Raw genomic sequence first — 27,485 nt, forward strand, 5'->3', positions numbered from 1 at the left:
TTGTGTGGTATCAGTCATAGAAATACTGCCTGCCATCGGACCAGCTGTAACCTGCTTGGTCACACACAGTTGTAGATACGTCTGACTTACAGTGCGACTCGTCCTTCATTTAGCGCGGCTTTCGCAGGAGCGCAGTGCCTGTCGTTGGATTAGTATGCTTATCGCATACTATTACATCGCATCAGCGCAATGCCTGTCGTTGAAATAGTATGCATTGAAGCGGAAAACAGCACGCTGAGCCAAGTATCGTGCCTGTTCTTATGTGCTTGCCTGCGTGTATTTTTTCAAAGCCTCACAACATGAACAACTACGTACTTGTGAGAGAATCTCAGCCTCAGTAGTCTTTATCCCTTTCAAGAAGCTAACTCATTGATATGTTTGTTGCAGGCTTCGGTCACCTCACCAGTAGCTCAACATGTCTGACGACGAAGAGTACAGGTAAGCAGTCGTCCAATCACTTCGTGATTCATATCAACATTGTGATTCCGACGTGCGTGCACTGCGCGCGCGTGCGAGCCTTGCCCGCTTGATTTCACTTCATCTTATTAGAAAATGTAAAAGGAAGCTTAACATGCGACCTCACTGACACATAAAAGCAGCAAATGGATTCTATAATTCCAATTATAAGATGGTTTGGTGCTTGTGCAATGTAAAACAATATGGGTTTGAAATTTAATCACGAACGTCCCCTCTACGGTTATAGTGTAAAACCTTAAAACAGTCATTTAATAAGATGTATTTTGGAAAGAGCCTTGGTTACAATCCTTGGCCATAGGATCAAATATAAACTGATGTCTGTAAGTGTAGTAGGTAAATGTGAAATTTATATCTACTCCGAGGCCAGCATTGCACGTTGCATAATTCGCTAAAGGGTACCGCTTTAGTCTGATTTCCAAGTATTTCTTCGTTCTAATAGTCACATACTTTGTTTAGATGAGGAGCACATTTTTGACAACCTAATCCAGCCGATCTCACGATCATTGTCCCACTTAGTGCTCATCTAGCCACATTCTATTTGAGGTCACCTTGGTTGAAAAGCTGAAAGTCCACTACAGCACGTGCTATTAAATGTCAAAGCCGGCCGTTGCCGTATTTGGGTGACGTCTGCATTTGCCAACGGCGTGCCGTCAGTCGGATCCGGTCACAAACTTTATTGTAACTAAACGCGCAGGCACTTGTGGCTAAGAGCCAACCGCGGTGGCACTGGGCTAATGACGTTCTACGCAGTACGCTCAGATTTAGATTCAGATTTCCACAGGGGGCATAGATATTCAAGGCTGCACACAAGGGGCTAGAAGGTGAGCCCGCTTACACATTGGCAAAATTTACAATAGCTTAATCTCGCCTATAGACTCAAATACAAACAGGCTTTGGCCAGGCATCTGATTTCTCTTCCGGACAATTTTGAAACCCCAAAATGCCATTTTTCAATAGTTGTCTTCGATGATGAATGCAACGGACAGGTGCTATATGGAATTTCGTTGCTGGTTGTACACAGCAGCTTGGGTTTCGTGCTCAGCGTAAGAAATATTTTGACAGATGCTGGATTTCCGTTTTCCACTAGCACGCGTGAGGTATAACATTTCCTCTCAGAGCGTTTGGATCTGGATAAACATTTTTTACCGACATGTTTGACGAACTTTCTCACAAACAATCATTCGTACATAAACACGAGTGAAAATTGTAGGAAATAGTTGGCCTGTGCGGCAACTAGCGGAAACGGCAACGGAAATAGCGGCAGTGCGGGTTAATGGTGCAATTAAAGATCCCATGCGCCAGGTCCCTTACAAATCGACAAAATTAAAAAACAACATTTTACTCTGCTGCCTCCAATTGTGACACACCCTCGCCCGAAATATAATTTTCCATTCAGATCATTTTCTAGCTCAGAAATTCCACCTGTCAACATTCTGAGAAACACCTGGAAACCGTCAAATTGCTCTGCCTGCGAGTGCAAGTGTGCGGCCGCGTGCGTCGATGAACACTTGGCATATATGATTGCGCGTTCAACCATGTAAGAGCCCAACATATTGACTAACCGCCATGTTTCTCTTTATGGGCCTCTGGTTTGAAACACGTAATCCCTTAAAGGCGGCAGAATGCCGGGGAGGGGGGGGGGGGGAGAAGTATATGCTTTACAGCGCGGTGTTCAGTGAGGTGCCCTGCACCGTGCCCTGCTGCCCTGTGTTGTGTTGTGTGCGGTGCTCAGTGAGGTGCCCTGTACCGTGCCCTGCTGCCCTGTGTAGTGTTGTGTGCGGTGCTCAGTGAGGTGCCCGGTGCAGTGCCCTGCTGCCGTGTGTAGTGTTCCGTGCGGTGCTCAGTGAGGCGCCCTGTACCGTGCCCTGCTGCCCTGTGTAGTGTTGTGTGCGGTGTTCAGCGAGGCGCCCTGTACCGTGCCCTGCTCCCTTGTGTGGTGCCCATTGCGATGCCTTCCCGTCACGCGCGACGCACAGGCCTCCGCGCGGTGCCCTCCGCCGACGGCGCGGTGGCGTCTGGCGCCGCCAGGGCCGGCTATTTCGGGGGTCGGTGGCCGGCCGATCGGCGGCGCGGACCGCACATTCCGGCACAGCGAGGCGGCCCCATTCCGGCACTCGCGGCACCCCGGGGTCAGCGTAAGGGGGCGCCCAGTTCAGCTGACCGTCTCTGGACGGCCCAGCTCGCCACCGGCGCTAGGCACGCCGACAGCGTGACCGGCATTGGCAACGACGAAAACAAGACCTGAGTCATGAGGGCAGATATCAGGAATACGTTATGTGGTGCTCTTGGGCATGCTTCCTCCTCAGATTTGTGGAGATATGCATTTATTTCACGAGAAAGCAATGACAGCAATAGAGACGCATTACATCTGTGCAAATAATAGGTGATATTCTTGTCGTTTGTTGGAGGCGAGCCTCCTGAGTGCCCTCTCATTCCTCCTCTGCGAGATCCGCTCCATAAGATCCTCAATCGGGAGGCGATCGAGGTCTAGCTCGTAGCGACTTCGCTGCCACTGCCGGCTGATCGTGGAAGGTGAGCAGCCAGGGCCGTTCCCACTCTGTGTCTACATACCGGTTTTCTCGCTGCGAATAGGTGAACAGCCAGACTCGCGGTAGCTCTGCACGTGTATCGCGGTTTCTGACTCTGGATTGTGTTCTTAATGGTGACCGCTCGACTAGTGATGATCCACGAGAAACGGCTGCATGGAACCGTGTTCCCAAAAGAACTAAACTCTGATCCTTCTTTGAGGCGTTCTTGAAGCGACCAGCGAACTCGCGAGGCTTCCAATAACTGTCTTTCCTTTAAATTGCCTCGTTTAGGAATAGGGCACATTTAACCAGATCAACTATCGCATCGCAATCACGTAGCGCTTCAGACCTTCGACCAGCAGTGCCCCATCGCAGCTGGCCACGCGAAATTTGATGTGCGGTAACGCCAGCAGGATTGCATCATCGTATCAAATCTAAGCGAGATCAGACCGACGGGTTCCCGTTAACGCGTGCAGACGTGCCCCGATCGGCTTAACAAGAGAAGCACGAAATTCGCAACTTGACATAATTTGCCAAAAGCGTGACGAAAGCGAGTACGTTGCCCGGGGAACAGAAGGTCGCACGAATGGAATCAACACCTTTAGACGCGGAAAAGAACGCGCAATCATATATGCCAAGTGTTCATCGATGCACGCGGCCGCACACTTGCACTCGCAGGCAGAGCAATTTGACGGTTTTCAGGTGTTTCTCAGAATGTTGAAAGGTGGAATTTCTGAGCTAGAAAATGATCTGAAAGGAAAATTATATTTCGAGCGAGGGTGTGTCACAATTGGAGGCAACAGAGTAAAATGTTTTTTTAAATTTTGTCGATTTGTAAGGGACCTGGCGCATGAGATCTTTAATTACACCATTAACCCGCACTGCCGCTCACGCAATCTGAATCTGAATGCATCGCGTAGACAGCATTTCCCCTCATTCGAATCTGCAGTAGTTCTTAGCCATGACCGCTGTCCCGTGTAGTTGTAAGAGCCCAACAGCATTGGAAATTGTTTTGGTGAATGCTGAAACTGCAGCCAATCCGATGGTATTTGAGGCACGCCAACGTGGTGAACGGATTTCTGAAACCTTGTGTGAAGGTGACGACTAAGACGAAGACTTTGTCGATACGAATATAGTATGCACCGCGTGTTGCAGAAAGAAACCTATCAGATGACTGCTGTAAAAGTCACAGTTGTCAAAAATGTCCATGAAGCATCTAGCACAAACGCGTACTTTTCCGTGAATATAACTGACAACACCACTGCTCGAGCTCCAAACGAGCCCTACGATAGCCGGCCTCGGCCTGTAAATCAAGGGCCGTCAAATAACATACACACATCATCCGACATGAGCCGTGTCACCAATCACGGGAGCCCATTAGATACAATCCACGGGTTTTCCGTGCGGCTCTGTCCTCCTTAGTTCGTAAATGGCTGAGGGGAGGCACCGCCCCTCCCCCTCCCTTTCAGTCTGCGTTGCGAAGACGTCGAATCAGGACGAAGCTTAAGCTGTCTTATCAAAATATGTAGCTAACCCGGATCATAACGGTCGGGTGCTTGGTTCAGGGCTTACTCAACAGGCACTGCTTGGTGTGGACGCTGGTCCAGCAACGGGTGCTGTCGCGTTGTGTGTTGTGTGTTGTGTGTGTGTCGTGTTACGGGTGTTGATCGAAGAATTCGAAATAAGTGTCAATAACCACCCCATAGCGCAAGTTTCCAAACGCTGCCCCATTCGGAGGTTATTTTGGAAAAAACCTTCGAAGAGGTCAAAGTGACTCCCACCCCCACCCGAACGCGTGTCGCTGTTCGACAAGCTTATCGCTGCCCGACCTGGATTTCGTCACCGTTCAAGGCCAGTCGGCCCGCTGCCCCATGCAGAGCCAGTCCTCTGCCTTTGTTATAGCGCACATATTGTCGACCTGGATCGCGTCCCGGTTCGTATGCCTGCTCTGAACCGCACCGTCGCCAACAGGACCTTACCTGCACAGCTCCGAGGACGAGGTCGGCGAGGTAGGCTCTCGGAGGCATGCTGTTCACAGCTCCGGTGCCGAGCGCGCGTCCTGGCCTCTAACAGACCGACAGCGCCCGTGGCCCGCCGGACCCCCGGCTCTGCCGGTGGCCGCCTCCGTGGCAGCCCAGAGCGCCGCCGCCGCCTGACAAATCGCCTCACGCTGTGCCGCCTCACACGCATGTTGTCAGCACAGCCCACCTCTACTAACCCGCCCGTTCGTGCGTCCTGGGGCAGGTCAGCCGTCGGAAGCCGCTTCGGGTGTGCAGCGTGCGCGTTCTCCAGGCCTCGACGACGACTGTTGACAGTGTCAGGAGGCTGAAACGCAGCTGCGCTGATGCTCTATCGCAAGGGCGCGCCGGTGGGTGTCGACACCGTGCGATGCCTCTCGTCTACTGACAGCTACCATGTGGAACTAACCGGACCTCTCGTCCTGCCCTGCAGCTCGGAGGAGGAGGAGGAGGAGGATGACGGACAGGTGAGGGCGCCGGCCATCCGCCGCCACCGGCTGCACGTGACTTGCGCTTACCGTAGCGCCAGGGTGGCCACACACTGAACCAACGCAAACCAGCGCCCCTAAAACGGGCACCCGCCCACCGTCAAACGCCCCGCGTCATGCGAGCTTAATGGTAGCTGCTGCTTAATTTTGCGAACGTCGGGTATTGTGATTGGAGCAGCTCCGGTTCAATCATTCACCGCTGGCTGGCGGTTCAGTGCGTGGAATCCTTACCGATTCTCAGACGTCCCGCCGTCTGTCCTAGCGCCACCGGTTGGCCTGCTATAGCGACGACGTAGACCGTGCGCCCGGTCTAGCCCTACGTGTGGCGGCAAGGGCCGCTCAACCGAGTCATGTCAGAACTAGCCAGTCATCGCCAACCAGCAGCTGTAGCAATGACGTAGTGCCACGAGTTGTGTTGGACGGCCAATGATCGCATTGGGCTCGGCTTTCTCTCCGCACGGCGTGGGTGCGTTAGTGTGATGCGCGCGTACGGTCTGAAGTAGAGCAGAGGTGGGAGAGTGTGCGTGCCGTCTCACCAGCCCGCCTTGTGACATTTCAGGCCCAGAAGGCAGCTGAGGCACGTAGACGTGTGATGGCAGTAAGTGTGGCGTGTCGTTTTACTAACATCTGCCGAAACGTACTGGATGTTAAAGCGGGTCCACTTATCTGAATCATGTTTCGCGTAAGCTGTTTCTATTTGCAGACCATTTTCTCCGAAAGCTGTTTCAAACTCTAAACAATATCTCGTATATTGTGCAAAGAACTGATCTCCATTGGTGTGGAAGAAGAATAAACCTAATTGGTAATGTCACATGTCAGCGAAAAAGGTACGCAGAGTTGACGGTTCAATCCAAGCGTTTCCTAAGAGTATTTCTTTAACTTGATTTCGTTGTGCCTTGATATAACACATAGCGCTGGTTAGTGGCAGCGTGCAGTTTGGGCTTTGGGGATCGTGATCCAATTCTTATCAACATCGGAGTAAGAGGCGCCTGTGTATCGCAGGTATATCGTGTAAAAACCGTTTACTGCTTCTGTAAGGTGTTCATGGATTGAACACGGTGAAAAGTCACGTCCACCCAAATGCATAGAAAGCCGCGGAATCTTTCTTCTCATCCACGTAGCCTTGTTGCCAGTCTCAATACTCTCTCTTAAGGATCAATAAACTTTACTAGGTTTTGGCCTTAACGATAAGGACGGGTACCAGCACTTCCAGCTGTATTCAGAACCGCATTGCGATCACCAATTTGTCCAGCAAATCAAATTGGTTCAAATCCCTAACTTTTTAAATCCGAGCCAATATTGTATTCTTGTGAAATCTACATCGAATCAACTTTGATCACCGTCAATCTATGAGTGCTGCCGGGGATCGAAAGAAGGACGGCTTCAATGTCTGATAAAAACGAATGACAAGATAAGTCCCAACACTTCTTGCAATTGGTGAGAGCCTAGTTGCATCCAGTGGCGACACACCATATGGCCCAATGCATAAATGCAAAAGCTTAGAAAGATGTATTGCAGGTTGTAAGCCATTTCAGAAAGAGGAGCAGCCGCGGCTTTCAAGCACATTGTTGACGTGCTGAATGCTGTAATCCCATAAACTTACAAATAATGGAGTGGTAATGGGCTCCTTTACAGCTGAGCCATTAGATTTCACCAGTTTCTGAAGTTCGAGGCGTTGCAATGTGTTCTGGCTTTGGTTTGTTCACTTTGATTCGCGTCGTGCTGATTTCAGCCATTATTCAGACCCTAGTTTGCTTCATTCACAATCAGAGTCGGCTCCAGTCGTGTCAATTTCACTAAATCACAGCAAGTTGAATCACTTTTCTAAAAGTGAGTGTGATTCGAGTTATGATTCAGCGCTCAAATATTTTGAGTCATGATCTACTCGAATCTATTAAGCTGTTGAAGTGTAAGAATTGGTTCCTGAGGCATCCACTAAGCGAGCTTTCGAAAATTTTCTAGTCATCGGACCCGAGTCCAGGTATGAGGCAGACATGCATCCTACGGCTATCAAACTACTAACCTGAGTGGCGCTGGTATGCGCCACCTACGTATGTGTGGCACGTCATCACATGTCTCCCATGGCTATCTTCACATCATTAGTTTCAGCCCGCGTGACACTTTAAAAACGGTATGTTTAGCATCTAGTGTTTTACCATAGTTAAGTAGTCTAGCAGTCAGGCATGCAATGCATACGGAGTTTCAGAACGTTCACAAATGACCTCCCTGCCAACAGTTTTTCGCCCTGCCCTGATGGTCCAACTGAAAGTGTCACAATGCTAAAAAAGATCCGACCTGCTCGATATGTTTTATGCCGTATAAGGCTTGCGTACACAATTGGCCCACGTGTGCATGAAAGTGTGAGTCGCTGGGATCCATTACAGCACGAAAGGGAGGCACTGGATCACTCTGCAATCCATGGGCCAAGAGTCAAAGGTGCAACGATTTAGCAGAACCGTTTCAGCTCTCTGACTGCGTGCATTTAAACGATGCACGCGCTCTGTTGCCTTGTACATGGCTGCTATTGGAGTGCTTCCACGTCTCCCTTGCTTTCATGTGTAGCGTGAGGTGTGAGTAGAGTTGGCATGTTAGAAGCAGCAACAGTTTGTTGCTGCTTGCCAGCGTTAGTTCAAACTTAAAAGCGCTGGGTGACTAACAGTGGATTGCGTGCCCAGATGTGTGCTGGTGTCTTGACTAACAACCATGGGCACTGATCTGTGCCACTGTCCACCATAGGCACGTAGGCTTCGGCGGGAACGTTTCCCTGGACAAACTGTACACTGTGTTGTCAGCGCATTGCCCACAGGCACACGCTTTGAGTACACATAACATTTTCATACTGGGCTGTCACAGCTTCGGTTTTCAACACAACTTTTAACGAATAAAACAGTTAAGACAGTTGAAGCTGTCCACCATCAACATTAGGCCTCAAGAGAGCGTTACCCTGGAGAAATTCTTCACCGTGTTTTAAAAAAAAATGTAGATAAGGACACCTATGCAATATCTATACCATTTGCGTACGTGGCCTTAGCAGCTTAAGAACACATAAAATGCTACATAAAATTTTGCAATGGGTCTCTTTCGGACATTGCGAGCAGATCTCCTATGCTGTTCATTGTTTTTTGTTTGCAGGGCATCAAATGATGCATTTGAAATGGGAATTCTGTTCAAACTCATCCTATTCTTTTGCGTTGTATTCGTTTCGAACATCTACTCATTCAGCGTTCTCATTAGCTACCGATACGCCACATTCATTCATCTATTTCAATTTATTGCATTCCAACTTGGCAAGCTGCTCATTTGTTCCAAAGCACCTTACGATTGGGCGTGGAGCAAAGCCGACCAGTTTCTTTAAACACCCTCGAAACAAGCCATTCAACCTAGCTAACAACGACACGAAAGCTGTGCTGACGTAGCTTACTGGAATCATAGGCGGAGAAACAGAAAAGAGCCGAGGTGGACAGGAAGAAGGCTGAAGTCAGGAAACGCCTGGAGGAGACGTCCGCTGCCAAGAAGGCCAAGAAAGGTTTCATGACACCAGAAAGGAAGAAGAAACTCAGGGTAGGCATCTCCCTCTGCATTGGCAGCATTCGCCTTGTTCTCACACGGTCATTATATCTCACTTATCACGGTGCAGGGTAATGTGTGTGGCGCCCATTTGAAGTCAGCCACAGGATGTGTGGCAGACCACTCTGTCAGGGAACGCACACTCTGTCTGACACCCGCACACGGTCAAACACACACACACACACACACACACACACACACACACACACACACACACACACACACACACACACACACACACACACACACACACACACACACACACACACGCACACATACGTACACGAACACCCGCACGCACACCCACCCACTCACGCTCACACAATCGCACACCACACACACTCACACGCACGAACACACACGCACACACCCAAACGAACACTACACGCACACCACACGCACAAACCCACACGCACACTACACGCACACCACACGCGCACACACACACACACGCACACACACACACAAACACACTCGTTAAATTATTGCCATCCATGCACATGCAAGGCTGTGCTTTGTAGTATTACACGCTTACATTGCATGCGGTTGGTTCATATAGCCAGGATCGTCTTGACGTGGACAGTCCGACGAATTAGTATGTGATCGTCATTGCAGTGGTGGTGGAGGTTGGCTTCGACCGAATCTCCGAATGAATGTACTTGGCCACAGTGAGTAAGCACACAAAACGACTGTTGTAATGCACTCGTGTGAAATACGCTATGGCATGGGCTTTACTCCCGTTCATTATTCTTAGCTACTACTGCGGAAAAAGGCCGCCGAAGAGCTGAAGAAGGAACAGGAAGTTAAGGCCGAGGAGAGAAGGCGAATAATTATTGAACGATGCGGTCAGCGGAAGAACACAGATGACGCCAGTGAAGGTAAAAGTCCGTCAGTTGTGCGCCTGAACAGCTGCAAATGAATATGTATTTTACTGACAATGCCAGTATATCATAAAGTTCACGTGCAAAACCTTGTATTTTTTAACTGATTTCCTAGTGAAGCATGCTACTATTCAGTTTCACGGGAGGAGACTGTTCTTGATGTTATGCAGTGGAGTCCGTTTTGCATCGCAGGTCCACTGCCGGTTGGTCTCGTCCTTCACATGGTCCCAATATTGCTGCGTGTAAAAGGAACTCTATGTTGGAAAGTGTTGCCATATATTCTTTTCTGCGTGCATCTGCGGTCAGAAATCTCACCTCGGGGCTGAAGCATACCTATATTGTCGTATGCAAACCAAACTCATACTAAATTAGAAGGTCAATGGGACAGCATGTGACAATGTATGGAACCCAACAGCATTACACTAAAGATTAAACGAGTCGGCTCAGATGTCCCTTCAGATAAGCTATTTTTCCTATGTTTGGTCTTGATCCATCGGCTACGGGCTTACATTTCCCAGTTTCAAGCCGCCCAAACCTTAGGTACGTATACGATTTGTAAAAAACGACGCTGTTTCTAAAATAGTAAAATGATTTGCCTAATTTTCACGTGCCTGGGATGAAAACGTCTCGCCTTGTTGGTGATGAGCTCAGAGGGTGCCAGTGGTCTATTCCACCATGTATTGACAGGGGCATGACAGCCCTATACTTCGGATGTTAAATTACTTAAGCAATTCTGGGACTATAAATTCTCTAAGTTTGTGTGTACAATTCGTCAGAGAAATCAGAGCCACGGTCATAGAGCTGTAGCCTCGGCATTTCTAAAATGTCACCAAACAAGGGGTCTCTAGGGGCTTGCAAAATGATTAAGAAATTAAAGTTTTTGGCGCGCAGCTTTGCGTAGCTGAACCTACAACGACCCACCCCATTTATTATTGCAATACTTGTAACCAGATGCATTTGGAGGTTGTTTGCTACGATCTTATGTCACACGCCTACTTTCAAGCTCCGGGACGCTTCAACAATATGTTCAAAAATGCAAAAATCAGGAGGTAACCTGTCCGTGAGAAAATAACGAATGGTTTGCTTTTAATGCTACTGATTTTCTTTGTACGTTCGCGATGCAATACTAATTCCACTTTTAATGCTGCCGATTAAATGCTACCTATGAACTGAAAGTTAATGAAGAAGATTATGACCTACAACTCGCTGGTAAATGTTAACATTAAGACAACTAAACGTTTCAGAACAAGCACTTACCTGATGTGTCTGCAAAGATCCTGCTTAGCGAGTGCTCGTTTAAAAGGAAGTGTCCCGGTGGCACAAGATCAAGTCTGGTGCTGGCCGGCTATTTTTCCAGTCAACAGTTCTTTCGCTTTTGGTAATTCATATTGCAATGGATGTGATATGTCATAAGAAATGGAACAAGAAGTTGCGCACCTCAGCTTTCAACAGTGCATTGTGTTAACATGACTGTATTTAGAGGCAGATTGGGAGAATGTTAGCCTTTGCCCGATGGAGCGCTTTTTACGCCCTCACCCAACGAGGGCGGTGGGTGAGCTGACAGCCACCCCGCCCCGCCCGACAAGGGAGGAGGGGTGACAGTCCCCCTCCGCCCCGCCCGACGAAAAGGGGTCTGACAGTCACCCCGTCCACTGACTTTTGAACTAAGACCGGTAAAGAATCGAAATAGAAGCCAGCGTACTGTTTGTTGTCTAAGCCCTCTCGTCTTTTTGTTTTCGTTTTCACCATATCGTTTTTTGTTCTTTGCCAACAAGGGACCTTCAGGGCCATCATAATAATCAGGAAAGGATCGTGTCGACGATGAGCCCACATGTTCTCGCCCACATAATTTTCAACCTTTGAAAGAGTAAAAAAGAAGTTATGTAGGCATCAGTGCACTTCTTGGTTTGTTTCAATCCTGGAAATGGCCGTATTTTTGTCTGTTTTTTATTATTTAACTTTACTGCACTCAGAAAGACACGATAACAGTGATACGGTAGACCTAACCCCCATATGACCAGACATGATGTACTCATTATAACATTGTGGGAATAGATGTTGCTCAGCCATTTACTTTCTTCACTGAGAAGTGCCTCCCAAATTGCAACGTATTTACATACCTTGCGTGCTACATTTTTGTGACGCTGCCCATACTTTGCATAGGGCTGCAGCATGGCAAAATTCCATCTCATTCCCACATGAATGCCTCAGATTTACAGCATCAAAAGCATGATCAACATGCTTGTTACACAACACTGCAGTTTTACTGCCATGAGAGTGTGGTTAGCACCATAATACGTCACACTAAACTTTGATCCACGGTTGTGAAAGAAACATAGTCTTTCTGGGGTGCTCTTTAATTCAGTCAGTCCAATAGCAGTGAGAGTCACACGACCCTATTTTAATTTTTCAGATATCTTCATATCGGAACTAAGTGGGGCCCACATATTTAGCACACGAATCCGATGTCTCATGCATCGTAACATCGTACAAAACACTTGTTTTAAAAACAGCTCACGCTGAGATTAGACGCCACTGGTTTTACTAATGCGCTTCCATCAACCCTGCCGTAGGGGTGTAACTGCAAACCTTGCGCAGAGGGGGAGGGGGGGGGGGGGGGGAGCGAGGACATGCTCCTTCCTAGTTAGCATGCTGATTTATGGGGGAGAAAACGTCGTCGAAAACAAAATGGTCGGCATGCGGCACTTACCTCTGCATCGCCAAGTCTCTTTTTAGGATGAACGTTTGAACGAATCAGGAATCGCTTAAAACGCAAGGTTTCACGGCAGGTTGAAAATGTTTATATTGTCCTATAAAGCGATTCTCGCACACATTCAAGCTAATGATCTCCGTTTACCGCAAAACGGGGCAATATCAGCCTCGCATGCCGAAAATGAAGCGATCATCACGAGAATAATGCAAAGTTTATGCGCTTTGCTTTTGCTCAATGAGTGATATTGTTCTCCATGTTAACATTTTAAACTTAACATCCTTTGCCAACTTGAAAAATCTCACGTCATGTTAGGCCATAGGGTCATTACTTTAAAATGAGCATCAAAAAACATTTTGAAATAACCAACAGATGCTGAGAACCATTGCGATCTGATGGACATAAAATTTTGCACCACTCGAGTAACTCGTAGAGGTTTCCCCCAAGAGGCATTCCAGCTTGGTGGGGTTTCAAACATGCCTGAGACAAGCCCTTTCACCGCTTCTTTAATCTTTTTTGAAAACAATCACAGTGATATCAGCCATAGCATGATGGTAATAATGACAGTGAAGTCATGACATGAAATTATTCATGGGATGAGAGGATTCCATATCATGATCCTAAATCGAACATGACGCAAAGGATATTGTTTCGGCTCTCTCGGTTGTAGATTTGTCGTAGAGCATCCCTCCTGTAAAGAGAGCTTTGATATGGACATCCGCCTCTAGTATAGAAAACATAAAGATAGTTAATAGATGTAGACAATTATCGCCAATTTTTACCGATAGCGTATTCAATATAGCACATCTGTTGATGAACATCGCTGTGACTGTGCTTCACTGGTAGAGTGAGACCCAGACATCTAGTCAAATTAGTCCGCCGCATCTAGCTCATCGTAGTTTCTGATCGTCTAGCTCATCTAGTAGTAAGTGAGCTAGATGGGGCCATCTAGATGTGGCCATCATCTACAGCCATGGAAAACCAGCTGCCGGACTGATTGCCGTTAACGGAGCATCACGGCGCCGGCCTGAAGCCCAGCGGCTCTGTGGTTGTTTGCAGTCTTTAAAAGTCGAAGAGCTGGCTTTTCGAGAGAGTTTAATCGTCATTTACATTCCCTCACATCAGCTGGTTTTCTGGTCGTGCTTTTGCCTGCTAGATGATCGCTGGTTATTGTTGTTGTTGATAGTAGTTGTGCATGCCCCATTTCTAGCCGAGGTTACCCAGCTGTACCAAGTGTACCGGACATGGATTGAAAGGCTAGAGGATCAGAGGCGGAGAAAGATCACCAGGTCGGTAGCTGACTAATCCCTGTTGCTGCTCGACGTGACTTTAACACTCTGCTTGCCAAATCATGCTGTCTACATGACGCCGGCAAGAACCCCTTATGTTCCTGTCTACACAGCTGAATAATGCCGTGTATGTCCAAATTCAATCGGTCGTGTTCTTCACCTAGCAGTGTCCCCCGCCTCCCTGCCTCTGTTAACGGCAGTGTGCCTTCGAGAATATTCACAGCTCTTTCCTATTACGCTGCTGTTTAACCGCGTGTTTGTGAAATGCATCATTAACGAGATGTGTTTGCGTTTCTAAAACGTGGCGCTGTTTAATACGATAAATAATCGTTAGCTGTTCCTTGCCATTCTTTCGCCACAGTGAAGCTTCAAGCGTTTTGCAAAGAGTATCATGCGCACGTTTTGCAGTCGGGATGCACTCAGCACGATGGGGTCAAAACTGCTAGAAAAGCTGCTGTAAAGCTGCTGTTATGAAACAACGGTATCCTGAGGTGTCCACCCAAAAATGTCTGCGGATGCTTGGCAACGGGCCAAGAACGCTCGTACAAATGTTCCGCTGCCAGTCACAGTGCCATTCACAAGTGTCGTCTTTTGTAGAGGACCTCATCGCCATATGCAAGGATTACCATGACCGTGTCTACTTGTGCGAGTCGCAAAAGTGGGACCTGGAGCACGAAGTCCTTCGCCTCGGCGTGGAGGTTAGTGGACCCGGAGTCCTGGGGCGCGGGCATCCTGCTTGGTGAGGCCTGCGCTCCGACCATGGCTTGTGCGGCTCTGTTGCCGGTGGCCCGTACGCGTATGCCAGGTACAATATGGCAGCTATCCGCGCAGCGTTTGCCAGCTCCGCTGTCTGCCCGGGCTTTTAAAACGCCACTCGCAGGGCCCTGTCGAGACTCAGCCCAGAGCTGCCCCGCGCCCTTGACAGTCGGCGGCCGGCGGCGGGGGCCACAGACTGGACCCACCGGCTTCCCCAGCCCGTCGCAGCGCTGCTAGTGTGAGCGTTGCAGCGCACCGCCCGCCGGCGCCGGCAGACGCTCAACCCGAGATCCCTGTGAGGGAGGTGTGCCCAGCCGGGACGCGACGCCTTCCGTCTGCCGGTGCCGGCGGGGTCGGCGAAACTCGCCGTCCGCGCCGAGCGGTCGGCGACTCCAGCCCCTCCCCAAACCCGTGCCCGCCTCCCACATGCGTGCAGTTGTCCGGCGCTCGCATACAGAGCTCTAGACGGCTCGGACGCCGGCACGCAATGACTAGGGGCCGAATTAGTCCGAGCGGGGCAGAGCTCTGCGTGATGAGAGGAGCCCGGCCACCCCAGCTGTGAGTAGTGGGGGAGGGGCTGGGGCGTGGTCTGTTGCGGGAGTGGCCTCAAGTAGCTAGCCAGACCCGAGGCACGCTTTCGCCATGATGTCACCGGACCCTTGTCTGACGCTTGGCGCCTGACGCCTTTGGCAGCCGCCGTGGCAGCAAGTGTTTTGAAATAGCTTTGCGACGCGGGCGGCCACGGCGCCGTGGGGGCGGCTCGCCGGAAGAAGGGCGGTGCAGCCGCGGTGCTCCTGTCACACACGGAATAATGTTAAATAGGATGTTTGCTGAGGCCGCTCAACTTAATCTGATAGTAAGCCATTCGAAAAGCCAGTCGCATTGTGATGCCTTTCAGATTTATACAATGAAATCGCTCATAAGGTGTTGACTTCAACCAGCCAACGGCACATCCATATTTTGTAGCAGAAGATATTGGTGTGGCTGGCAATGTTGAAAATGGTCTGTCAGTCCAGATTGTTAGCGGTACGCAAAGAAATACGTGCTGTGCACAGTAAAGTTGTTGAGACTTCAATAAAGCTTGCTGTTCGTCCTTGCGTGATCAAGTTTCCGATGGTGTGGTCTCCGTTCGGTCATAATCTGAAGGCATGGCGTCTTATTATTATGTAGCAACGTATCGAAATAAAATATCAATACTGCTCTCAGTAATAGCACTTCTGCAAGATTTCGATTTCTCTGTGGAAACTGGCTTAGGGTCATAGTCCTTGTAAGTGAACTTTCACTGTGAAGCCCCATCAATTTGGGATTTTCTTGACCTGTCTGTTAACAGGGCTCTCCGACCCTGTGCACTAAATGTTCTTGTCTTTCAGATCAACGAGCTCAACATCTCCGTCAACGACCTTCGCGGCAAATTGTGAGTGCTTTTATATGCGTGGTAAGCGCTGTATCCCCTTCCTCATTTCGTTATGAGGCTCGTTTAAAGGGACTCGCTCATTGATTTTTTCTTCGCGTCGCTTTTAATTTGCCTCGACCAGATTCCCATACCTCATCATATTTCCCTTGGATGGGAAGGCTCGTGGAATGAAAGCAGTGTTAGCGTTTTCTAACAATATGCATTATTTATTTTTAGTATCAAGCCAACCCTGAAGAAGGTGTCGAAATACGAAAACAAATTCGCCAAGCTGCAGAAGAAGGCGGCTGAATTCAATTTCAGAAACCAGCTGAAACAGGTCAAGAAGAAGGAATTCACACTCGAGGACGAAGAGAAAGACGTAAGGACAGTTGCTGCAGCGCCGCCCTCCTCCGTTTATAACTAACACAACTCCGTTTACAAATAATTGCAGTTGTTGCCACATAGGCTACGGTGGCTGCAAGAATAATTCTCTAGAAATGGCAAAATGCTGGTTTGACAGCGTTGAAACGATTGTGAGCGCTTTTGTTTCAACCAGCGCCCGGCCGGGGGAGTTGTCTCCTCCGATGGTTTTTTTCGAGCACAGGTCAAGAACGTACGCTTGTAGCAACACGAAATTTTCAGTGCCTGTTTATTTATCAAGTTAACATCATTTGTGCCAATCTGAAGCCTTGATTTACCAAGGCCAGTAACCAAAGTCAGCTTAAAGGGGTCAACTCTGAAAAACTTAAATGTCATTTTTTGGGTCATTTGTCATTGTTTAAACTTGCCACAGTAATAGAACATAATACTGCATACAGCTTATATCTTTCATATCTTTCGAAACAAGCGAGTTCAGCGACCTGAAGTAAGGCCAGCTTTTTTATCATTCCTGAGATCATGCAAATTTGTACCATTTTTTATAGTTTTGGTATTTGTATATACGGAACAGGGTACTAACTGACATACACAACCATAATTTGACCACAGAGCACATGACCTTGGCCCAGGTCATGACCTACCTCAATGGGCGCCTTTTACAAACTACATGCTTAGCTTGAAATATGCAGTTTTATTCCTTGGGCGCCAAATTCGAATACTCTAGTGAAAACGTGTTTTGATCTAATTCTTATTCATAATGAGTTGACAGCAGGTTACGTGAAAACATGCAAGGTCATTTTAGGTCATCCAAGTCATGTTTTCAGTAGCGGAGAGGCTAGTTAAACGAGTGCGACGCGTATAATCACCTCCTTATCGTGATTATGAAGCTAATGACGTATCATTTTATGCACATACGTGCCTGCCCTCGGTCTGTTACAGATTGCCTAGCGTTGAAGGTACTATGTGTAATATTTACAACAGTTGCGCAGTCCTGAGTACCTGTGCATATACATCGCACTATTTCTGACCACAGAAAGTGTTGCACCGGTCACATAGACCCAGTTAGCGCCTCAGTTTATTCATTTGGATGTTTCATAAACTTGGCCTAAGCTGACATCATTTGGCTTCTTCGTCAACTCAAAATGAAATTTTGTGTCTCAAATGCTTTTTCCAAGAACTGCGCCTGATAAACCAACTTAGCCAAAACACGTTGTGAAAAAGCATCGTTTATTTAGGCTACTGGCTTACCGATTTTGAACGGTGACCAGATTTGACCTGACCCTTGGAGAAATAGAAACGGCTGGAATGGACTCTGCACGGTCTCAATGCTTATTTGCATGCTCTTAGTATCTTGATGAGTTAACATAGGCTTTAACTGCATCTATTAGAACGGCCGTCTTTTGCCTTTCATGACCCCTGGTGACTTCCCAATTGACCTAAGACCTAGCATCTCGTGTGCATTCTTCATAATTTCACGAGACCTCCACAAACACATTTTGTTTTTCCCATACGGCGTTTGGAAACTGGATATCTCATGGGGAAGTCAACTCCAACCCCCCCCCCCCTCCCCCCGGCGGGCAACACTCCGGCTGGGCGCAGGTTTAAGATCCACTCACTTTAAGACATTCCGCACAGCCAGCATTCGGCCAGACTTCCAAATATTTTTTTTTAAGTAGCGGCCCTGGCCGGTCGCTGATTGGTCTAGATTGCATCCAAGATGTGTCATCAGTCACAGTTGGTCGAACGTTTCCTGCGATAGATATGATGTAAACGGTGCTAGTCATCCCTATCTTTTAACGAGCAAATTTTTAAAAACTATGCTAGATACCATTGTCAGTCCCATCTCTCAAAACGAGTAACATAATTTCCTACATGACATGCCGTTGCATGCTTTTACGGCGCTCAAGCGTAAGTTGTCACAGTTCTGGGCATGTCGGTTTGGACAAGACGTTGCTTGTACCAAACTAGGAGAAGACCATGTTCTGATATTTCTTACGGGAGCAGGACCCTTTTTGGTTTCTTGTTTTGTAACACTGTAAATGGTCGCAGTTATTCATGCGGCCATTTACATAATGGGTGCGCGAGTAAATGCATTTATTTATTCTAACCATCACGTAATAAGCCTCGCCAATTTAGCGTTTCATGGCCGCCTTCTCCGCCACACATCACCTCAGACCCTGAGCTTGATGTTTTGCTAAATGTTTAGAATTAATTTCTATCCGTCCGACTTATCAGACCTGTTATTTTTATCAGGGAATATTAAAAAAGTAGCTGGCATTTCAGTAGATACAGGCTCAAAGCCTACCAGGGCCCGAGGATCAAAATATTTTCGAATTTTGTAATGACATCAATACCGTATTATATACCGTCCACTCCACCTATAAAACACATGTCGAGTCTGCGTACCCTCCCAACTCGCATGGCGACAGTCGTGGCGTGTCGTTCGTGTACACGGATGCCGACAGCTCCCGCAGGAGCCATAGCCAGCGTCTGCGAACAGTTAACACCGGACAGCGACTGTAAATAGCAGCTGTGCACGCAGCTCTCCGGCGGGCGCCGCGCTGGCGGGCTTGTGGGGCGCGCCCTGCCGACCGTGACGCCCGGCCCGGCGCGTCGGTCAGGAATAACCACTGGCCATCGGCCAGCGACGTCGCGACCGCCGCCGGCGCTGGTGTCACGCTACGCCGGTGAACACCAGCCCGCTGTCAGGTCAAGGAGAAGGCGGTGTGGCGGCAGAAGAAGCCGTGCTCGCACCCCGTCCTCTGTCCGCTGTCCACGTCCCCGAGGCCGCCGCACATGGTGGGGAGTAGCGTCGGCGGGGAGACGCTCCTGTGGCACGTCCGGGCGTTCTCGGCCGGTGAGGAACGCCGCCGCCGCCGCCGCCTTGTCCCTGCTTGGGTCAATGCACGATTAGTCGGGTCGCGCCCAGAGCCGCTTTTGATCACAAGTCACGGCTTGATTTGGCAGGAGACCGCAGTTCCCGGGGACGCACTGAGGCTAAGGCAAAGCAGATCAGTATTGAAAGGTCTGCAGATGACCGGAGATGAACGCAGGACATGGCGGCTAGTCCTGTTGCAAAGCGGAGGATGTAACATGTGGCGTATTATAAAGTAAAATGCTACGATATGATATGTTGGCACGCATATCTGACCGTCATTTATCTGTATACTTACTGATAACGAGATCAAAATGCCGTTGATTGATGCTTACTGATAACGAGATAAAAATGCCGTTGATTGATACTTACTGATGACGAGAGTAAAACGCCGTTAACTGATACTTACTGATGACGAGATCAAAATGCCGTTGATTTGTGTATCTTGTAGACTGATACATGCACTTCCATTGCAACGTGGTAAATTTTGAGGTAACAAATAGCGATACGGTGCAAGAATTGTCTTTGCCCCCAGAGAACAAGTGCCTTTGTTACCTTTGTCTCTGCATGCACGCGTTCAGAGGCAACCGTCGAAGCTCTCGACCAATGACAGGTAACGGCGCGGAGGATGGCCATCGTTGTAAAATTAGGCACGTGCTGAAAACAACGTTTGTGTATAATAGCATGACTCCTTTCAAAGCCAGCCAAGGTCACAGACCGCTGTTGACCACTGCTGACCCCGGCTGACTTTTGTAGATTACGCCATGTCAGAGGTAATTAAGAGCGCTGTTTCTAAGTTTCAAGAGCGTTTCATAGGTATTTAGGTGCAACTACCACATCTACTACCTTTCCTTTCGAAGGCTTTTGTGTTATTCAGACCCACTATCAATTTTTCCGACCTGGCCTGATCAATTCACCGGAAATTGCGTCGAGTATAATATTGGGATTGGGTCTAAACTGCTTTATAAGATTGTCCATTTGTCATCCATTGTATCTTCCTATTCAAGCTTTGACCTGTGGCTGTTCAAACGTAAACTGTACATATTTCCCTAAAATCCGGCTCATTGTTTTGGTCCGGGCGGTCACCAGCTGCATGGGCGTAGGAATGTTTCAAAAGGCGGTGGAGGGCAGCAGGTTCAAGATATACTTAAGGAACTTTACCCGAGAGAGAAGTCAGGCAGCCGGGGAAGGGGAGGAAGAGTAAGGATGGAGTACTTTGTACCCTCTTGATACACCTTCAGCTGCTTTTTTCTGCTGCACAAACTTACCTTTTCAACTCAACTGCACCATTCCGGTATATGAGACCAACCAGCTCCCTAAAGTGCATCCTCCATTTCAACATTGTTTCCCCTTTGGGAGGCGAAATTGCACCACCGAAATCCCGGATAGGGATTTAGGGTTATTGCGGAGCCATTTAACTCTACAGCATGAAGATCAAAATGCGACCTGCGCACAGTCTGTTCAGAAATTCGAATTCGATTCAATGCTCATAGAACGCTAGTTTTCGTGCGCCAGGATTTCTTCGGCTGCTTTTCAAAAGATAATTTTTTGTCGCATCATTCCAGGCAAGAACAATTTGAAAAGCTTGAAATACTACCTGCCAAAAAGATGTGACAAAATCAATAAAACCGGGATTTCTCCTGCATTAAACCAAGTCACGGAATGAAGGCCCTTCTTTCAGATGCCCTTTGTCTAAGCCCTGCTCCCATCCGTCGTCGGCAGCCACTGCCCTGGACCGGTAGTCCCCCACATTACTGAAAAATTATCATATGCGAAAACTCATTGATGCGAACTGATCGCGCAACCGCTTTGTTGCATGCTTATCGATCAGCATCGCTACTTATTGTCGCATAATGCAGATGGAACGCTGGCTACTGCACGTGTTTCCGAATTATCTTTCTTTGCATTACTACACAGAATAAAATTGACTTCCGGGAAACTGCCTGCCTTAGGCGTGAATTAGACCACCGGGCATTCAGCTGCATCTCTTTCAATATAGCCGATTTGATCCGCTGTTGTATATTAGGGCTAAGGTACCCACTGCTCTCAAACAAAATACGTGCTTACATTTGTTGTGTGGGGATATCGTAACCCGGTATGGTAGGCCAGAGGCTGACGTTGTTTGTATTGTCAGCTTCTCATGCAACTTCCGTGAATTATGCTAACGGACTGAGACTTAATTCGTTGCGAAATGCTTGCGGGCTTGCTTCGTTAAGCAACGAAGCCGACTCTTCAAAGACGCGCGTGAAGACCTGTTGCGTGCTATGGATGATCTGTGTTTGCATTATTTCGGTATGCATTCAATTCCATTCAAAGAATTTCCTGGCCGATCCTACCCATTTCCGCCGGGATGCCTGACGGGACCCGGTGTAAGACGCTAATACTGGAGCCGTATGTAGTCATGGAAGGCAAACCTTATCTGTAAGCCAGTTTGTCGTGCGGCAACATGATGTGAATCGCCTGCAACCTTACCGGGAATCGGTCGTTGACCGTTGACCCCTCCCCCTCTTTATACGCCTGCACGTGCTTGGAGGAAGCTGTCTTAAACTCCTGAGCACTCTATTTTATCTCTTTCAAGAAGTAATCGTTAACCCATGGGGAAGAAAGCACGCATGCCGATTTACTTCATTCAGCAGGCATCCCCCACAAACCCGCTTTATAAAGCCGCTTTATCTGGTAAATAGCAGCATCTTTTGCATACATGTGCGGCGAACAGGCATGTGCAAGGACAAACTCCAGGCTGTTCTAGAACCAGAGGTTCTGTCCTGTCTTTATTATGCAACCTTGGTTGGCCTGCCTGACTGCTTAGTCTGCTCAGCATAGGTTCTTGGAGTTTAAGATGAATCTGTCGTAGGCGTTTGGCGCAGTCCAGCATATCAGGCAAAAAGTAGACCTTTAGATAATTCCGGAGTTTGACATAACTTTTACAAAATTACCGGTGCTACCCTGTCTGGTAATAAGTTTCAGACATCACTTAAAATGTCCCAACTTCGCGGCCGATTTACTTAGGCAGCATTGCAATGCTATTTGCCGGACCGATGTATTACTTATAGACGTTTTATAAAACGTTAAAACAGCATTGGGCGTTTTCAGAAAGGCCTGACTAAACCAAGCATAAATCACATTGTGTGCCCGTTCCATGTTTGCTGTTTACATGAACCGCCCGTGTTGTTCATTGTGCTTTCATCTTACACGATATAATGAACTAAATGAACTTAACTAAGCCCTCATACGTTAGCCATGTGATGCCCATCGTTTCAAATGCACATTTCATTTGGAGTAAATCTTCGGGAAGGTGCCGGCGCGTTCGATCACATGCCGGCAGCCGTTGCGGAGAGCAACGACGACCAAAAAGCCATGAGTTTGCGGGAGATATTTCTGAAAGGTGCTCGTTCAGGGACAGGGTTTATCAGATGCGTTCGTCGGGTAAGGGCAAACCAGTGCGGCATTCTGCACCTCATGTAATACACAGTGCATGCAATGCATTTGTCTAGATGTCACGACTCGGCGCCCTGTGTCATCGACTTGACTGTCAGTAAATTTTGCTCGTGTCAGTTCCACACGAGCAAAACTTGGACGGAGATCTTTCTTGCCTTCCATTACTGAATACTGCTTGCGCTGAGCCACTTAATTCTTGGCAGTGCTTTTGAAAAATGCATTTGCCTCTTCTTTTCCAGTTTCGTCCTAACAGTTCGCAGCGATAGCTGGTTAAGGCTGCCACTTCGCCCATTTTGTTGGAAAATTTTGCCTGAAATTTTCTGGAGGACCTTTTACGCATTCCCCCAATGCATGGACAAGGTCATGCTCGACAATGGTGGAGACCCTTCCGCCTCCTGCCAGCTGGCATCTGTCACGTCAAATAATCAGCTGGCTCAGGTATCCAACCCCGGGCGCTCACCACATGGTAGAGTGGGGAGAGTGTAAATATAAATATATGGGTTATATATACTTCAATGATCGACCACCAAATCACAAGCCTGCAAAGACTGAGACCCACATGTTCGACACCTGAAAGGTTCGTATTACTGGTTCTGTCCTATCAGGCGAAACTCAATGAACAGCATTGATCACACAATTAAACGTCAAACATGACTTTCAATCCAAAGCGTTCTGTGCGTGCGTTAGTCAGTTTTTATCTTGAGCACCTCAAGAAATGCTGAAAATCCTATATACAAAAATATGCAAATATTATATATATATATATACATATATATGTATATATATATATATATATGTATATACATATATATATATATATATATACATAGGCGTCCGCAGCCTGGTAGTCCTTTCAGATCTATATACCAGTTGCATAGGTTGCATCTGTCTTTATGTCTGTCTGGCCCATTTTGCATTGCGTCGTGCCCGCGCTGAACGGCTGATCGCTGAATGACGAAATTTGGACACAACGCGCCGGCGCTCGAGGCGGTTTTCTGCAGGTAGCTCGCGAGCCGCTGTCATCTGGGGTTTGCTGCGGAACGGTTTTGTACGGGAGGCAAAATGTGACCCACGACAAAGCCGACGAGCAGCAGTTCGAAACCGTGGCCACATCTCGGTAACCAGGTGCTGGATCGGTCAGAAATTGGGATCGTTTGACTGACAATTGATTGAGAATCGCGCCATATAACGTAGGCGATTGTACATGCTGGAAGCTAGAAGCGGTCAATGTGGATTTGACCGTTTTTAACACTTTTATGTTTTCTGCCACAACTCGGCAGCCAGACAAGGTGGAGGCGAGAGCCTAATTTCATAGCGTCGACCAGCGTACCGCCCGCAAGTACTGTGACTGACACGAAGTTCTCCAACGCACAGTAGAACCAGAAATCGTCGGACGAGCCGAGAATGTCGGCATATCAAAAACGTTTCGAATACAACCCACTATCATCAAAACTATAGCCAAGGTCGTGACAAAGTTCACAATGCCGCATGTACAGATTCATTGCTTGCATTTACCACATATTCATTCGCCATTCCGTGCATAATCCCGTCCAAGCATCAACTTTGCCCAAAGAGATGCAATACCACATTATTGCTTCGTCAAAATGTCACCGGTTGATCGCTCAGTCGCCGCTAGCAAGTCTTTAAAATAAAGCAACCAAAAGTGCACGTGCCGAATGCATTTTGTCATTAATTGCATGATAAATTCATTCATTCATTCGATGCGACGAACAGGGTGAGCAAAAGTGAACATCGAATGCGTTGTTGGAGCCATTCCTTTGATAAATATTAGAGAAACCAACGCATAACAAGTAAAGAATAATTTGCAATGCGTGCAATAACAGGATCCAGGAAATGCAGTCAGCTTTCAGCGAGGCATACTGTTACGGAAAAATAGCCATTGCAATGTCTTGAGTGAGTATGCTTTGGAGTCACTACAAAGTCATGGTAAACGGATCGTGGGCTCATTACATGAGAACACCTCAAGTAATGTTTTCACATGATTTCCTTCATTACTTCAGTGTGCTTAATCACCCTCGAAGTATGGCTATGTAGGGCGAAATCGGTAGGTGTACGTCAGTTATCATCTCGGGCTCAAATTAAGGTAGCACAGAAGCATGCTGAACGTAAATTAAATTTCAAAAAGTGGGAGCCAGTTAACTTTGCTGGCCTCCTAACTTCAAAAGCTGGGGGACATGGCCTCTTGCCCTCATGGCCTCATGGCCTCATGGCCCCCCCCCCCCACCTCATTCCTACACCCATAACCAGTTGATTCAAAACCTTAATTCTGCGCATCGTTGGCATCCCTTTAGGGCAAGTGGCTGAAAAGTGTTCACTTTGTGGCTCTAGCTCAGTTCATGGCCAAACAACAGTGAGGGATGTTATCACCCTCAACTTGCCTTACAAAGTTCACCCCTTTCTTGGGTTTTCTGTAACCGGTACGCCAAAAAGGGCTTCTAAATAGGACTCAGCGCGTAAAATTATCTGACATTTCTCAAGATCAGCCATTTGGTTAAATCATCGGGGGGTTTTGAAATTGACTGGCCCGCTGTGCACCGTCACGCCGCCACCCACCGCCTCCACGCGCAACAGCCTACTAGCGCGCGACGGTCGTTGCCGACTAAAATGTATACTGTTTCAACAGCAGTCTGTTAGCTGAACATTGCGCAGACAAAGCATAACGCTAACGCCCGTAAGCTGAGGGCACAGAGGCAGCGTGTGGGAGGTGAGCTTTTGCAACGGCAACGGCTCCCACAGATCTCACACTCTGACTCCCCGCACGGCTCGAGCTCTGGCACCTCGTCACAACGCTGCCTCACATACCTCGTTTGTTGTCTCTCCGTGGATTCGGGGACGTGCGCACTTAGAAGCCCCCGGATACACGTGGCATCCCTTATCGAATTGAGTACATGTATTGACGTGGCTGATGTACGTGACTAAACGTCAACAGAAAAAAATTTCAAGAATGCGCGCAAAATAGAAAGATCGAGAACATGTAATACTATTTTTGGCACGTAAGGAATCGTGTGAGCCAGCGGCGCGCTTGCGTCGGTTTTCAGGGGAAATCTTTAAATCGTGCCCTCCGCAGCGAAGTCCTGCGCACGCCCAGTCGTGGATCCACCGCCCTCTGGTACTTATTTCCCACCGCTGGTAGTTGCTGTTTTATCCACACCGCGGGCGTCTAACTGACCAGCACACTTGTCCTTTTTCACAGACTGTCGTCATCGAGCGAATATTTAGTTTCCACAACTTCGTTGATTTACAACCCGGGTGTTCCAGTGGACATTTGGTTTCTGGCCGTACCTTTACCTACAATGTGTTGCTTGCCTAGTGCCCATTCCTTACAAACTGTTCCACAGCAGCTGTTCGTCGCTGTCTCAACGGTATGCAAGCGTGCAAAACATATCCCCACTGCCAAGTGTGGCCGCCGGTCCCCTTGGATTGGAAGCATTGAGCTTTGCCTAGCCTCTTCGCCAAGGCGCCGGTGACGACGACTTCCGTTGCAGGCCGGCAAGCCGGACTGGGCCCCGAAACACGACGAGGAGAAGCAGGTGATCTAACTGGTGTCGCGAGCCGAGCACCCGCGCGCTGGTCGATGGCAGCTTTCCATTGCCAGCGGCATGCACATGCTTTTGCAGCAGAGCTCGCGGTGGCCCTGGCGTCCTGGCGTAAAGGACGTGGTGTGTTAGTGTGTAGAGGAGTAGAGGAGGGGAACTGAGGTCCAAGTTCAGGTGCTCAAGCGTCAGGATAAGTAGTTCAGTTTTCGCGAGAAATGTCGTTATCTGGTGCGACCAAGCCTCTTTGGCAGGCCCTTTGAATGCTGTGTTTAACAGGGTGGTAGTTGTAGGTACGTTCTTGATTGCCAGTGTCGATCCAGTAGAACAGTTAGTGGAATCGTATTTTGGTGGTGCCAGTCTGGTGGGCGTGCATCTTTTCTCGCATGTTGAGGATCTCCTAATTCAAGCGTGATCGTGCCTGCACTATGATGATACACACGGAAAACTCTACTGCAGTTTGTAGCTTAGGGAGAATTCGTGAGTAGCAGCCTGGTCTGACTAGCAGCTGTCGCATCTAGTCGGAACTCGAAGCAACGATCCTGTTCTGACCGTAGCAGCTGTCGCATCTAGTCGGAACTCGAAGGAACGATCCTGTTCTGACCGTAGCAGCTGTCGCATCTAGTCGGAACTCAAAGGAGCGATCTTGTTCTGACCGTAGCAGCTGTCGCATCTAGTCGGAACTCGAAGGAACGATCTTGTTCTGACCGTAGCAGCTGTCGCATCTAGTCAGAACTCGAAGGAGCGATCTTGTTCTGACCGTAGCAGCTGTCGCATCTAGTCGGGACTCCAAGAAACGACCCGACCTTTGTCTGAGGTACGTCAATGAAACCGAAGTGTGACGGAGTTCGTGTTAATTTTTGTTCAGCTTATGGAGCGTGGCCTTTCAAATGTAAGTGTACTGCAATTCAAACCCAGCTCTGTTTTTGTTATGTTTTATCTCTTGTTCAAGAACAAGACATTTTACTTGTGGGTGCAGATACATCATGGTGACAGTAAGGTTGATACACCTCGAGGATATTTTGATGCTTTGTACAAAATTGGACGGTGTCAACCATCTGCAAAACTATCACTCGGTGACGGCCTGAATCGGTTCATAATTTGAGAAATTGGTGAGCCTGGCAGCGATCCTG

At 48.2% G+C, this 27,485-nt stretch overlaps 1 protein-coding gene across 4 annotated transcripts; it reads left to right on the plus strand.

Moving 5' to 3' along the window:
• Positions 1 to 384: 384 nt before the first annotated feature.
• LOC119091381 (troponin I) lies at positions 385 to 27,209 on the plus strand. 4 transcript variants are annotated; one of them, XM_037214147.1, is made up of 10 exons: positions 385 to 438; positions 5,457 to 5,490; positions 6,071 to 6,088; positions 8,944 to 9,072; positions 9,833 to 9,956; positions 14,556 to 14,656; positions 16,085 to 16,128; positions 16,345 to 16,486; positions 26,305 to 26,349; positions 27,069 to 27,209. In XM_037214147.1, the coding sequence occupies exons 1-10, from the start codon at positions 416 to 418 to the stop codon at positions 27,192 to 27,194; spliced, it is 786 nt and encodes a 261-aa protein (XP_037070042.1). In that variant the 5' UTR covers positions 385 to 415; the 3' UTR covers positions 27,195 to 27,209. The 4 variants fall into 4 exon arrangements, with proteins under 4 accessions (XP_037070042.1, XP_037070044.1, XP_037070043.1 ...); XM_037214149.1 differs by lacking the exon at positions 27,069 to 27,209 and adding an exon at positions 26,913 to 27,056; XM_037214148.1 differs by lacking the exon at positions 27,069 to 27,209 and adding an exon at positions 26,861 to 26,992.
• Positions 27,210 to 27,485: the final 276 nt, after the last annotated feature.

Source organism: Pollicipes pollicipes, unplaced genomic scaffold, assembly GCF_011947565.3.
Source record: "Pollicipes pollicipes isolate AB1234 unplaced genomic scaffold, Ppol_2.1 Scaffold_3447;HRSCAF=4054_pilon_pilon_pilon, whole genome shotgun sequence".
Taxonomy (NCBI): domain Eukaryota; kingdom Metazoa; phylum Arthropoda; class Thecostraca; order Pollicipedomorpha; family Pollicipedidae; genus Pollicipes; species Pollicipes pollicipes.